This window comes from Nuphar pumila, chromosome 9 (assembly GCF_984573655.1).
Source record: "Nuphar pumila chromosome 9, dmNupPumi1.hap1.1, whole genome shotgun sequence".
NCBI lineage: Eukaryota > Viridiplantae > Streptophyta > Magnoliopsida > Nymphaeales > Nymphaeaceae > Nuphar > Nuphar pumila.
Window position 1 is genome coordinate 11,595,655 of NC_143257.1, and position 16,655 is coordinate 11,612,309.

At 33.7% G+C, this 16,655-nt stretch overlaps 1 protein-coding gene across 3 annotated transcripts in view; it reads left to right on the top strand.

Moving 5' to 3' along the window:
• LOC149828416 (PHD finger protein ALFIN-LIKE 4-like) overlaps positions 1 to 16,007 on the top strand; it is a 77,140-nt gene extending 61,133 nt beyond the window's left edge. For 2 of the 3 annotated variants that reach the window (XM_090017565.1, XM_090017566.1), the window contains exons 5-6: positions 851 to 965; positions 2,549 to 3,021. In XM_090017565.1, coding sequence (XP_089873691.1) covers positions 851 to 965; positions 2,549 to 2,803 — 370 coding nt within the window. In that variant the 3' untranslated portion in view covers positions 2,804 to 3,021. Of the gene's footprint in view, positions 1 to 850; positions 966 to 2,548; positions 3,022 to 15,741 lie in introns of those variants that run through there. The other variant, XM_090017567.1, reaches the window with a different exon arrangement.
• Positions 16,008 to 16,655: the final 648 nt, after the last annotated feature.

Here is a 16,655-nt window from a genome sequence, read left to right on the forward strand (position 1 = left end):
TTAGTGAAGTTTGATCACACTAGTCATGAAAATGGGAATCGGTTATGATAATGTGTATGTTGATGTTAGTATTGTTTTTGGGTTTCTCATGGTGTTATGTTGATAATACTGTTGTTATTCACAGTGATACTATTAAAGAAGTATCCATGCCAAAATTTGCTCTTGTTCCCAACATAGATGTGACTGGCTATTACAAGTGTGAAATTTAAATTCAATTGGAATTTTCCCTTATCTCCCTAACCTTGAAGACAGGATAGCATTTCTGAGTTTGTGTAAGCTTCCGAAAACTTAATGCAGTCTGAAATGAGAAAAAAAGTTAAAGACATGAAATGTTTCTAATTATAAATTTTTTACACTGGATGATAAATTCCAAAGTTTATGTTTGTTCCCTTTGACAGTTATAGTTGAGATCATATTTTTGCTAAACCAGTTATTTCTCACCAATGTCTAGAACCTGCAATACATGCATGGCATTTCCATCAGAATCAGCTGGAAGAGTGTTCGTTTTTTGGGATTCTTGCAACTTTAGCCAATTGAGCTAAGCACATATTTGACTAATCTATTTGTAGGCCTTTTGTTTGAGCTCATAGAGCCTACATGGGCTAAGATGCTTGAGAACTCAACACAAGGTCATTGTGGTTGATTATGGTGATTTGGTGCAAGTTCAAGTTAACTCAGCGGCAACTTGCAACAACTTGCAACAACTTGATAAAGTTAACACTACCCCTTACTGAAGCGGAAGTTTTTGTGTCCATAAGGGAGCTTTCACGAGCAAGACAGTTTATTTCTGAGTCTGTTGGCCATTATTCAATAAATTTCATTTCTCATTTGTATGTGTTTCTGATTGCAGAATGAGGCTGTTTAACATGATCAATGGTCTTCCATCTATTTATGAGGTTGTTTCTGGCAAAAAGGAAGCACAAGAAGTATCCAGTGTTACAAATAACGGTAGCAGTAAGAGCAAGGTAAGCATGAAACCTCTCTGCCTGCGGTGCTTAATCCATCTGCTCAGAAAAAAACTACTTGCCTGCATTAATAATTTCTTTATGGATTGATAGTTGAGGCCCTGAGGATAACATTTTCCAAATATTGCACAAAATGTTGCGTTTCTTTATTCTGCTAGATTTTGGTGCTGATGTAACTAATACCACTGTTTGGAAATAATGCCATCATCTCTCTCTCTCTCTCTCTCTCTCTATATATATATATATATATAAAGGTTAATGTTTGCTACCCTCATCGGTAAGGAATCTTGTGATTTTTTTTTATTATTATTTTTCTATTACTTCTGCACCTTTGACCCTCCAAATCTGATCTGCATATTTTGTTTAGTAGAAATCAGCCCTTAGATCATGCTTTTGTGACCTGTATATTCGATTTTCAGGGCGCTGAAAAATCAACAGCTTACAATGTACCAAAATTCCAACCCTCAAAAGATCGTACTTTACAAAAAAAACACAATCCAATGGTCAATTCCTATTTTGTCCATGCTGAACACATCCGTGGGGTCAGATCTGGTCAAAACAAACTCTGCATATGACTTCCAACTAGAGGGTTCCTTAGACCCGAGGATAGTGTGTGTATATATATATATATATATATATATATATATATATATATATATATATATATATATATATATATATATATATAGAGAGAGAGAGAGAGAGAGAGAGAGAGAGAGAGAGTCTGCCTACTCCGATCTGTGACTACCGCCAACATAACAGGCATCTGAAGTTTTTTTTTTCTTTTTTTTCTTGTTTTCTCAAATCTGACCATACAGATGTGTTCCTCATGCTTGATTTTATAGGAACGGACTTTCGGTCCATCCAATTCTGACACATGGGTTGGTTTTCATGAGGTTTGAAAATCGCAGTCTAAATTTTTTTCCTAAATATTCAATCTTAAAAATTCACGTTTTTTCATTGGAAAACACGATCCAAGTGTTGTTTTCTAGCAAATCGGCTATGCCGAATACATCTGTGTGGTCTAATTTGCAAAAAACACTATGAGAACCCCCGTTCGCTCTTGGTAGGCACCTACTCCCGACTCATATATATGTATGTATGTGTGAAAAGTATGTAGATCCTGAGCATTATCTCCTAAATCATCCTAAATGGCTTAAAGCATGTGTAGGTGTTCTTCATTTGAACTTAGAAATGTATTCTATATAATTTACTTAGTGCAAAACATGCTTTATTCTTTTAATGGGTTACTTTTCATGTTTAGATGTGTTTTTAGAGCCATTAAAAATCAATGCCTCATAAAGGGCCAACACTTGATGAAAAAGTCAACTTTTTTGGTTAAATTGATTTGTTCCAAAGCATGATTTAATAAACCATAATAAACACATCTACAGGTTTAGAGTAAGAAAAAATGCCTGTAACTATGTGCTTTAAAGTGCTTGGGATGTGTAGGAGCTAAAACTGTCTAAGAGCTACTAATTTTCCGTATGTGTGTGTGAGCATGGTCTTCTGTCCACCATAGTTGGAATTTTCGAGCATCAATCTGTATTGGGTTAATCTTGGTTGAGCTTGGTTCATTGCAGAGAGAGAACACAACAAAAGCATCAAGGGAACCAGCTGGCCAAGATGATGAGGATGACGAAGAAGAGGATGAACATAAGGATGCTCTCTGTGGTGCGTGCGGCATGAATAATGCATCAGACCAGTTTTGGATCTGTTGTGACATTTGTGAGATATGGTTCCATGGCAAGTGTGTGAGAATAACCCCAGCCAAGGCTCAGCATATTAAGCAGTACAAATGCCCAGGTTGCTCTAACAAGAAGGCTCGGGCACATTAGGCATTGCAGGAGCTGTTAGGTATTAGCTTTTGCTTTCTTACATTAGAACTAGTTCCATCAATTTGCAAATTTTATGTTGTGGAACGTTAGATGTCATCAGACGTGCTTTTTTATATTGTAAAGCACATTCTCTCTCTCTCTCTCTCTCTCTCTCTCTCTCTGTGTGTGTGTGTGTGTGTGTGTGGGCTGTCTATTGGGAACTCGCCTCTTTGTGCACATGCATGTGTATATTTGTGGTATGGTCATGCATATGTTCCATCCGCTATTCATGTTCTTGTGTCAGCTGTCAATTGCATTTGGCAACTTGCCATGATTAGAGATATGGCTGATGGTGCCGTGAGGCTTTCCCTCTCTCAAGATCTGCTACTGGTTAAGGCGCCAGCCATGCATGATCACTGTGTCCTATAGACTGTGCGAGCCACAATTGGAGAGCTTCAAGCCATTATTAACCTTTAAAATAGAGGCAGATAGCAGAGGGTCCTAAACCTGTGAGAGTAAAGCCGTAGAACAGGATTTATGCCAAGCCATCTACTGATCACTTTTGCTGATGCAGATTCCACTGGTTAGATTTTTCTGTGCAATAGCAGGTTCTAAAAGTACCCGTGCGGCTGGGAGTTGAGAACCAGGTGGCATTTAACGAACTCTTAATTATTTATTTTATGAGAGGCTGAGCTTGAAATCTGACTGTCCAAAGGCATGTCATTTCAGCTGTATTCCTTGCATTGGTGGGCGAGTCATCTGGACCTACTGGAGTAGCCTTCAAATACTAATAAATCTTGTGGGCCTTGTAAATGATCAAAATATCTTTGAGCTATGAAATCGGATGCCATATTTCGTACATAAAAGATATGAACTGCATGGTGGGACTCAAACCTTTTCACATAGGCATGGTACAAGGGTTAAGCTCATGTAGTAGGAAAACGATCGTAATGTCTTTGGAAAATGATACATTTTTTGAAATGACCCAAAATTTGCCTCATGTCTACAATTGTGATATGTAGGTACGTTGTGGGAAGCGCAACCTTTCTAAAAAGTAGATTTACATGATAATTTTGCATATCTCACGAATTTTTGCATAATCAAATTTGCGAAGCTTGCTAGTTTTCATCCTTAGGAGATTTGCAAATACCAAACGAAATTCACATATATAATAAGACATTTTTGAGCTACCATGTGAAGCTTCTTTTAAGTAGCTGATCCTAAAGGAGGTCCACAAATATTTGGTGATGTGAATGTTCGCGACATTCACACTATGATATGACTTTCGCAAATATGGTACTACTTTGGTGTAGAGTTTATGCGAATCTCCCTGGACAAAATTCTCTTTAACGAGTTTTGCAAATGTGTGCTGACTTACGCAAAGTTCTTGAATGTTTACACATCTGCATGCATGCTGATTCATATATATATATAAAGTCATTGCAATTCTTTTTTTTTTCGTTTGTTTCTAGTTATCTGGCCTTTTTTCCTTTAGAATCCTAACCCTTTTCTCTATAGAACCTTAACTGTTTTTTCTCTCCCCTTTGGTGATTCTTGTGAAATCTTTTTGCAGCATTCATATAAGGTTGCACTATCCTTTTTATTGACTTTCTCGATTATGTCGAAAGGTGAGTTCCATACAATATATGGAAAAATGACCATACTGTACAACTAATTTGATATGTTTTCTTAAAAACCTTATAATTTTTGTTATTCACTCTATGTCCAAAATTACAAATACTCAACTTCGTTAGGACCCTTTTACTCTTCACAATTATGATTTGACAAGTTATTACGATAAAATTATACCGCTTATCAGCTAAGTGCAAACTCTCACTTAAATTCAGAATCACATGTTTTCTTATGCAGATCTCATGAACTCGCATAAATTTATTTGTGAACATTCCATGAAATTGAAACCACTAAAATCACAAATATCTTACTTATTCATATATACATTATGAATTTGCATAAATATATGTGTAAACCTCCGGTTAGACTGAAACCACTAAAATCACAAATATCCTACTTATTCGTGTATATTCACGAATTTGCATAAACATATGTGTGAACCTTCGATTAGACTGAAACCATTAATATCATAAATATCTTACTTATTCGTATATACTTTACGAATTCACATAAACATATGTGCGAACCTCCACTTTAGTTTAATTGAATGTCGTAACATTGCAAATATCGTACTGAAATATTTGTAAATTTATGACATATATATAATATTTCTTATTTTTTATGGAGTTTATGAATCATATATAAACCCGTTGTCCACACCCCTAAGGCTATTTTTGCATAAACTAAGGTTCTTTGTGGTCCCTAACCTACTTTCCTTCAGTGACTTGTTTCGATAACTATTTCCAACAACTATTCATAGGCGACACTTTATCACGACTGAACCATCGACAACATTTTTTTAAGGTAAGCACATCTTAAATGGCATCTTTAACAACTGAATCAAACAACATACTCTGACCAGTGGTCTCCAACTTGCTTACCTTTGGTCATTGACGAGCTACGATTGTGCCATTGATAGCATCCTCAACAATGACTTCATGTGATTGTTTTATAAATTTGTGTGGAAGATTAACATTGTAACTCATTGATAATATACATAATGTCATTTGAATAAATTTATATGTATGAGTGGGTTTTTATTGGAATGAGGATGTTCACATAAAACAACTGCAAAAAATAACAAATATAAACAGGAGGAAGTCCACATATAATATTTGCAAAAATTAATTGACTCATAAATATTTTATGCATCATTTCTCATCATCGCAAATATTTTATGTTGAATAAGTAAGTCTACATAAAATATTTGTGAAACTTAACATTCTGTATAAAATAATTGTGAAAGTAGACAAATATTTGTCTTATTATCGCAAATATGTGTCAATTAATGTAGTTATTTAATGCGAACTTCCTTATTCCAATAAATTTTTACATAAGAATGGCAAATATTTGTGAGGATAAAGAAGTTCGCATAAAATAATTATGAAAGTTGACAAATTATGCAGACTTTCTCATTCTAATAAATTCATTTATTGAAACATGCTCATACATTTTACAATATATTCATTCATTCATGTTCACACATATATTCATTCATTCACACATGTGTTTGTGCATGTACAAACCATACAAAATAAATCTAAACAATAACAAACAAACAACAACAATGTCCATAACTCATGTGTGTGTACATTTACATCCTTAATGTTTGAAGTTTACAATACAAAATTACAATAAACCCACAATTGTTCATAGCTCAGCTATCGAGACATTGACATTCGGTACCTCATTGACTGATGTCTCCTCAACCTCTGCTTTTTTATTGGCCTTCATACCTTTGGAAGCCCTCTTCTTTGTGTATTTAAAGAAGTTGATCATACGATTCCTTATATTTGTGAAATCTTGTTGAAAAAAGGGTTATTAGAAAATAACTAACTATAGTGAACATCTCAAAAAACTGAACAACATATAAATACATACTTGCACGAAGTTTAATCCCCAATTTCTACTTAAGTATTGCATATACACTATGACAAATATATCATAATTATACCTGTAATAATCATATACCAAGTGAATAACATGTACATGTATGAATTGAGTTAACAAACAAATGTAAAGTAATTACTTGTTTTCTTGTTGAAGAATACCTTCTATGTTCTGCGCCATCCAATCTTTGTAACATTCAAACTCAAATTGCTCTAAAAAAAACCTGTAACACATATGCAAGAAAACGAGATAACAAACATATGCAACAAAGATAGTATATTATTGAATAAGTTATATTATCATACTATTTGTTTGAGGTTTTTATTTGCTAAATATGTGTTTTGCGTAGAATTATACTGTCTGAAGTCCTTTTCCCAAAGAACCCAGTGCTCATTGCTCCAATTATAAAGAATTAAGAGTTGCAACATAAATTTAGTTTAAGGTTGTTGTGCATGTAAAAATTTAAGTTTTGTAAGTATGCAAAATTATATAAGTGATACCTTGTCAGCTTTATGGAAATGATACGAAAAGTCTTACTCTCCAAACAGTCAACTGCCCCACGTCACCACCCTTTAGTTGTGACCATTTGTGGTGAACAAATAATGTTTACCAGTTAGTTTTTATTAATTGGTAGAAAAACAATATAAACATTGCTTTTTTGACTCACAAAGAAATATGAGATAAAGTCTTCGATAAGTTATTTCTTTCTTTGTCCTAGTTGTGGGCCAGTTAAAGGTTATCTATGAATATTGCTAGATGCTATATAGTATAAATTCAATGTGGTACATTAATGTTAGATTCAAATGAGTCTACATGCAAATGTAATAAAAGAACAAACAAACGAACGTGCAAACCTAACACTTACATCACTTGCCAACATAGTGTCTTTGCTAAATTCATATTCGTTTGACTCTTTTGTGTTATGTTGTACAACTTTTTCTTTCTCATAAACTTATTCTTAACAATAAAATAAATTCTATATGATTCTCATACATGTATAGTATGATAAATATACACACATGACTCAAGATATTGATTATATATGATGCACCACAAGTTGTTTTTTTCTCTTTGAAACTCAGGCAAATTTTTTTTTTTTTGCCACGACAACCTCTACGGCTATATATCATGAACTACCTACGATATACATAGAAGGCATACGATATTGGAGTAATTCATTAAAAACACTAGATATACACACAAATAAGTAATTCATTAAACAATGATCAACAAATCCTATATTTTGCAAAGCATACATACTCTAATATACTTTATTTATGCTTCCGCCTGTTGTGGCCAACCTCATCATATACACTACACTTGTATGACACAACATCCTTGTATTCTATTCTCCATTTGTTAACCTTAGGTTACTCTGCTTTACAAACCAATTTTGGTGGATATACAACTATAAGAGTAGATTGAGCGATGTGTGAGAAATTATCCACCTTCAGGAAGAATGATATTGATTATATGTAGCTCGATATGATTCAACTATGAAAAACTTATCATAGTAATCTTATAGTAGGTTGCCCTCATACAAAATGCATGTGATCATAAAGAATCCTGCTAACTTGCCACTCTTTACAAGAGCACAAGTCTTTTTGAAGATCAACCCTGTAACTGTGAGATCGATCGCGGGCTTCATATCGATGTAGGAGAAAATGCACTACTTACACACATATTTGTTGTGCCTTTTTCTCCGGTTCCTCTAGCTTTTATTTTACCTTCGACAGTCATAATGACTGTCATATGTTGCTCGACATTCTTTCTTTTCTCAAAAAGTTTCATCAATATGAGACAAACTTTTTCAATAAGAGAAATTAGGAGCTTGTCACGTATGGCAAGAATTCATGAACTAAAGCCCTTTACTATATTAGACGTTATGCGTATTTGTTTTGATCTCAATTCTTTTGAAGAAAATAAGTGAATTGTCCTCTCTTAGCTACTCAAGCTGCACTCCACCAAAGTGCACTGAGTGGTGAAACAAATTTCTTCGAAAAATTCTTCATCAAATGCTTCATTCAAAATCCAACATATATTGGCCATGTGTGGGGGACAACATATGTTAAACCTTTATGCCTATCTAAGATAACTGTCAATACTCTCCTCTCTCTCTAAACTCGTCGAGGTGTATGAATTCATACTTTAGATACTCTAAAAATCATGCCCATGACTTATTGGACTCCTTATCAACAACCGCATATGCTACTGAAAATATTTCACCATAAGGATCAATACTTTGGGTCGATAATAATATACCCGTATATCTGTCTTTTAGGAATGTGTCATCTACTATAAGAACTTAATGATTTTTTTTTCAAAAACTTATCGATGCTTGGACAAAAGAATAAGAACAAATACTGAAATCGATCTTTCTAATCAGTCTGAATGTACCTTATCAATCATCAATTAGCCTTCATCAGATGATACAAACAAGTGAGAAGCATCTTGATGGACTCTTCGAAGCGCCTCCTTAGTCTATTCTGATCCATGCCATGCTTGTTTGTAAGTAACCTCTACACTTTCCTTGTGACTAATGTCATTCATGATTTTTCTTCGAGTTATCTTCGGGTTATCATACAGGCATTTGTAAATAACACCTGAAGTTCACTTGGAAGACACCTTCTCCACTACAAGATTGCCCAGTGATCCACCACATGTATGCTTACTTTGATACTTATTCACTTGAAAGAATCTTGCTACGTGTACCTTTGTGCAATGGATCTTTCAAAGGCAATCAACCATCATCTGCAAGTTCTTCCTCGTTCTTAGGACAATGACTATGTTATTGTAGCACTTTAAGAATTTTGCTTTATAGTTATTCCTGATCACATGATCTTTCAAAAACTCATGACAATGCTAGAGATAATTAAACCTTTTGTCAAAAGCAATTTTTCAATCGTTTAAGTCTATTGTTAGTCACTAGAATTATTCACAACCATTAAGTTTTTTGTTAACCAATTGATCATACAATTGAGATGTCTCTGCTTCAATGATTTTCGATTGCTCTTCATTGTATAAGAATCCATTGAATGAGAACCTATTCAGCCATGTTCTGTTAGTGTAAAAGCATAAACAAGTTATAATGCCCAACAAATGTTCATATACTTATATAACATACCAAGGGTTCAACTTCTCAAATGTCATTGATGCAGCACTTTCACCCGCCATTATTTATCCCATGTCATCATTGTCTTCGTCCTCTCCTATCAACATAGTATACTTATCATCATTGATATCATTCGATTCTTCACTGTCAACATGATTGTTGCTACCACTAATTGACAGTTCGGTTGCACAAACTAAATCAAAATTCATTATATCTATTGCTTCATTTGCTTCCATGCATGCAACATTCTTATATTTTCAATATTCAAGATTAACCATTAAAATATTATATTTATCATCACACCTACATCTCAACTATAAATTACGTCAAAATTATAACTTATACCTAGCTTTATTGTATGCCCAAGAAGGCTGCATGACATTTAAATTACTGCGATGAAGAGCACTAACACTGGTTTGCCCACGTTGTTTCACATTCTTTGCAGTGATCCTTTGATCATGTACAATATCAATATCATTCACTATTTGGAACAGTTGGATGAATGAAAAAGAACTCACCTCGATAGATGGTTCCTAAGATAGATGCACATTCGCTACTCCTTTAGCTTTGTGAGCAATTAAGTAAACGTCACCATGAAATAACATCGATTTCACATCATCATCATCCAACACAACCATCCATATATGTTGGATATTTAAGTTTGAAGAAAAATTGTATTGGAAGATCATTGACTCTTCTATATATTCAATTTTATGATACATCAAAGTCATCAATTCTATATAGCTACTATTTTTGATATAATTATAGATCGCCAAGTAGGGTAATAAGTGCTATGGTAATGTACTCTAACCATTTCAGAGTTCATCATTAACTGCCTACACCAACCACACAACATATAATTCATCTAATGATTATGCACTTCATACATTCAATTAACATAACTACCTACAACAAGCACTCTAAAAACTAACTACCAACAATAAACTCTTAACCCATATTCAATGGTGGTGTACAAGAAACCCTAGCCCCATTACACCAACACACAAACATCGAATACTAAGTAAAGGTCAAGAAAACAAACATAAATCATATACAACATAGTAAAAAATATATATCTATTAAAAAACCCTAAATAGTAAATCCAAGGAAAGTCGATGATAATATAGAAAAAATATGCAAAAAATATCCATAGCAACAACCAAACATAAATATGTATGAGCTATTAAATGATCACATCTACAAAAAAGGAAAAAAGTTTGGAGTAAAAAACAAACAATATGCACACACACACACACACACACACACACACACACACACACACACACACACACACACACACACACACACACATATATATATATTATAAAAATAAAACTCACCTTTCAAACCTATAGATGGGAAAGTCAATGTAACACTCTAAAAAATGCAATTCATTTTTTTTTTGAAATATATATAAGAAGATTTGGCTATTTTAAAACATACCAGAAGGAATCCTATTCAAAAAAGTTTTCTTATAAAACAAACAAGATGGAAAAGAAAACAAGAGAATTCTTTGTACATCGGAGAATACAAAACAATTTCATTCATTGAATAATTGAAGTTCCATGCAAAAGTCTAATGAAATACAATTATAAATGCATTTTTTCTAAATGCAATGTTCACATAAACAAAAACTTGGTGAACAACCAGTATTGTTTAGAAAAAAGAATGCACCCATCATAAGGTAACAATACAAAAAGAAACAAGAGTCTTAATATATAACAACCCAATATACAAAATAGTACAAAAAGCAATTGTGGTCCCAAAAATAGAATAGTTCAGAATTAGCTCTATGAGTGACTGAGTCCTCACTATCCGTCATCCTCGATACACACTTTCTTTCGAGTACTTGAAAAGGGCAGAAGAAGCATGGGTGCGACAAACTACATGTCTCAGTAGGAGGAAGACCACCTGTCCCACAATAGCGAACATAGATAGGTCACTAAATCAACTGGACTCCAACTAAGTCAGTGGCACAACACAAGTCCAGACTCCCAACTCTCCATACGAAAGACTTGATTCAACCTTTAACTAAGAGATTGAACCTACACATGCATGTCATAAAAACATATTTTATTAATCTTTTATTTATCTTATTATTTTGCTCTCTACATGATGCATTAAATTACTGTTTCACTTTTTTGTAATCTTCTCTTCGAGGGGCACCACTTCTCAGGCTGCACTAGGCTCATCGGTCTACTTGGGAGTGTATTTTCACACACTTATATTTTTATCATATTTTATTATTATCCCTCAAGAGAAATCCAAATTTTCCGGCACCAAGAGTATAAAACCCTTCGTCAAGGCATTCCTTCCCTTGAAAAATTATAGTGCACTATCGTTAGTGTACGTAGCCAGGGCCTCCAACAAAAAGGAGTCTTCGTCCTCTAGGCCGCTGTGGTTGGGGACTGATCCACCCTTTGTGATCAAGGCAGAGCCTACTAGAAATTTCCACCACCCTCAATATAACCACGGGGTTGGTGCTAACTCGCTCAACGAGCTAAGTCCATTTATAGATCACCTATCTTTCAAGGCGTGAATTTTAAATTTTGTGTAACTTGTTTTATATTTAAATATGCATTATGAATTTAGTTCTCATAGTACCCCTTAGGTACACAAGGCCTTTCCCCAACAAATTACAGTAGTTCTTAATTTATGAGAGAATTTATTTAATGTGCCAATTCACAGTTGCATCCTTGGGTTCACCATCATGCCCCAAACATCACCATGATTACCTTAGACTTACTATGTCATAGTAAGCTCATATATGGGCAAATCTCATCTCCCATGGTCTAATCTCTTTACAAAGAGTAAATTCTTAAAATTAACCTTTTATGAAACTGCAAAACTAATACGTAGTTTTTATGGACCTACGTATCTCTAATCATCTCAACAAGTGAACTTAATCACACTAACAAGTGCTATAACATAATTCAACACCAATTCACTATTCTCTCTCTCTCTCTCTCTCTCTCTCTCTCTATATATATATATATATATATATATATATATATATATATATATATACGAACATGTTCACAACACAACTGAATATCAGTTCAGACACACAAGAATATACATCATGCCTAAACGAAATGAAAATCATACGTTCAGGTATAAGTATCACATCTCAAGGTGAGTTGGGTCCCTCTTTGGACTACCAAACTCAAACTGATGCATACAACCCTAAATCACATCACACACATGTTACTTAACCTGATCTAGGGTTAATCTATGCATTACCTAGGCTTAACAACCTTCATCTTGGTTCAAAACACCAAAATCATGAAATCTGGTATAAAAGAGTTGACTTTATCAACTCATGGGTCAACTCCTTCTAAATAGAAACTTGTTTAGTTCAGCAAGGGTCAACTCTATTACAAACATGGGTCAACACTTAGTGCTGCCAAGAGTTGACTCACAGGAACAAGAGTCAACCCTTAAGTTTGTCAACACCCAGTGAAGCAACAAGAGTCAACTTCTGCATCACAAAGGTTGACTCCTGTACTTCCCAGCAACGGGTAGCTTTCGAAACAACACCATAATAGTCAATGTACCCAACTAAATCTCTTTATAATGTAATCATTCAAAAAATTATAAAAACTTACTTCTAACCAAAAATACATATGCATTTTCAGGATATAACCTTATTTATACAATGAAGAATATGAAAAACTGAAAGCATATATGAGTCTACAAATTTTCGAGGTTTAGGAAAATCTTTATGAGTAGGCAAACTTGTCAAATTTCCAAAAATCTAGAGGTTGTCTCAAGAGCATACAAATCTATAAGTATACTAGGTTTCAAAAACTATTTCCAACACATAAGTGGATTTGAAACCTTCTATAGTATACAAAAGTATTTCCAAAGTATTCAGAAATCCTAGCTTCCAAGATAACCGAAATCATTTCCAACAACATGAGTTTTGAGGATTTTCTAAAAGCATGTGTTCATAGATTTACAATTGAAAACCCAAGATTTATTTCATCAAAACTTGGTCAAAATATGGGGAAAATACTATTTAAAACATTGCAAATCCATTCACACAGTGCAAGGATCAATTCTTGTTCAACAAAGATTGACTCAGACACTTTATAATCAACCCAATACTTGACAAGAGTCGGCTCCTGAAACCAAGGGTCGACCCTCGTGGGTCAAGGATCAACACAGAACCCAGTAGATGTAAAGATTACTTACGAACAAGTATGGCATAGACCAAAACACATGAAGGAAGAGCTATATAGTTCATTCAAAAGAGTCCTTCAATGCTTTTCGCCTATTTAGATAATTTGATAAAGGCAAATCCAAGAATGCTAGGGTAGATTCTGACCCATAAGAAAGATTGATTTAAGTACTTATTTGTATCCTTCCATCCATGCATCAATTGGTTTTGAAAGAATGCTCTCAAGTTCTTATGGTAGATGGCATATTCTTAAAAAGAAAATACATGGGTATGTTATTGTCGGCCATAATATTGATATTTATAGTAAGATATTTTTGGTAACATTTGTAGTAGTAGATAAGGAGGTGAACAATTCATGGGCATGGTTTTTGAAGCATGTCAAGAAAGAACTTACATATTTCGATGACTATAAAGACAAAGGAGTGTTGATAGTTACCTCAAATAGGCACCTAGGGCTAAAGTATGGTGTCCCCCACACATGACCAATATGTCATGTTGGATATTGCATGAGTCACTTAATGAAGAACTTTACTAATAAATTTGCTTCACCACTCAGTGCACTTTGGTAGAGCACAACTTGAGCAACTATAAAACAATAATGCAATTTTTTTTAAATCTAATAAAAAAATACAACTACATACAATTATATTTTCAGTATTGTCAAACTAAAACATTAGGCTAACATACATCTAATATAGCAGAGAGCTTCAATTCATGGATTCTCCCTATACATGACAAGCCCCTAGTGCCTCTTATTAAAAGACTTTATCTCATGCTGCTGAAACGTTTTCAGGAAAAAAAATTATGAGCAAAAAGTGTTTGGTGTTGTGGTGCCTAAGGTAAAAAAGAAGACAGAGGAATGAAAGAGAAAGACACAACAACTACATGTGCAACTAGTGCATTGCCATCGATGTAAATACATACCCCATGATTGATTTTATGGTTACAATGTTGATCTTGAGAAGATAAGATGTTCTTGTGAAGAGCGGTAGGTTAGTGAGATTCCATGCGAACATGCGATCATATGCATTTTATATGAGAGCAAGCTATCAATGGATTTCTATGTAAGTTCTTTAGAGTTTAATTATATCGAGTTGTATATCATATATTTATTCCTTCTGATAGTAGATAATGTCATACACAATGCTCTATTGACTCTTATTTGTGTCTATCTACCAAAAGTGACTCATAAACCAGAGCAACTTAAGGTGAAGAGACAAAGAACATAATATAAGGATGTGCTATATAAGTGCAGTATATATGGTGAGGTTGGCCATAATAGGTGAAAGCATAAGTAACAATACATTTAAGTACCACTTATTGTAAATTGTGCATTTGTTAAGAGTTGTTGAACAAATTACTTTTATGTATTTATCTATACTTTTCTAATGAACTACTCAAATGTTTTATGTCTTCTATGTATATCTTAGGTCTTTCACGATATATTATACACCTAGCAAAAAAACAACCAAATCCCCACCCCCAAGTGAGGATCCCCCAAGTAAGAATCCAATTAAGGTAAGATGTATAATGAAACAAGTTATGTGATAAGGTATCTATTGGACAACTTTGTATACTTACATTTACCTTTACACTGCATAAATTTTTATGTACTTATGTCATTAACTTGATTTATGTTACAGATCTTAATTTCTCTCAACTGGGGCAACCAACAATGGGTCCTTTGAAAAATAGATATGAATGTGAAGGCATTTAGGTTGTATAATTTCATTGAGATCACAACCAATATAGATAGAAACATCAAAGATCTAGTACAAATTCATTACTTATTCAATAATATCTTTATTTTTCTCTTATACTAGGTAGGTTTAATGTCATGTTGCATGTTTGTTTTTTTACAGAGATGTTTGGCTATAACACTTACTCTAATTAGATGGTGTTCTTCAACAAGATAACAGATAACTACTTGGCATATGATTATTAATTCAGTTTATACATATACATGTTCTTGACTTTGCATATAATTATTACATGCATGATTATGGTATATTTGTCCTACTGTACATGTTCTACTTGAGCAAAAACATGAAACTTAGATTCATGCAGGTACATATTTATATGTCTTATTTTATTATATTTTTTTATGTACGTTAATTGTTTGCTAATAACCTTTTTTTTCAGGCTAATGCAATAAACTATATAAAGCATATGGTCAAATTCTACGAGAAAGTGAGGAAGAAGGAGAAATATGAGGCTGCCCAAAAGAAGTTTGAGGAGGAAGCAAAAAACAAAAAAGATCCGCAATAGAAAATAACCATAAAAGGTCCAAAGGGCAAACAAAAGGTAGAGGAGGAGGTAATATCGGGCGATGAGATGCCAAAGAGCCTTGGTTAGGAAGCTGAGTTGTGGATAATTTTGGGTTGTCTATCATAATTTGGGATACAAATTTGACATAATTTGGATAACTTCAGTTGTTAATGGCTAAAATGCAAATATAACTAAAATGTTAACACATTTTGATGCATAACTTCAATCCAATTTGGATGTTTTATAAAATTTGAATGTTTTACTATAATGTTGCATTGCGGAAGATAGTAGCTATGTCATACTTCACAAACAAAAGAAATTCACATATTTAACTTGCAAATAGAGAAAACTCATAAATATAGGTGATAGTTTGCATATAGATATCGTAGTAACTTAAGCTAAAAAATGACCTTCACATGTTAGGTGCATGCGGATCTCATTTAAGTGTACAATAACTTAAGTTGGAAAATGACATCCTCAAATAATAGAGTACATTCATAAATATTTGATGTGAAAGTATCGACATTAACAAAAGCAAATGTGAAGAAGAGGCCCTCAACTTCACAAACTTGCGAACCTGAAGACCGTCGTGTGTTAGGTGCCTGTGAATCTCATTTAAGTATATAATAACTTAAGTTGGAAAATGACATCCTCAAATAATAAAAAATGTTCACATTTATCTGATGTGAAAGTACGAACCTTCACAAAAGCGAATATGAGAAAGAGGTCCTTATATTTGCATCACAAACTTGCGAACCTAAGGACCATCACATATTAGATGCCTGCAG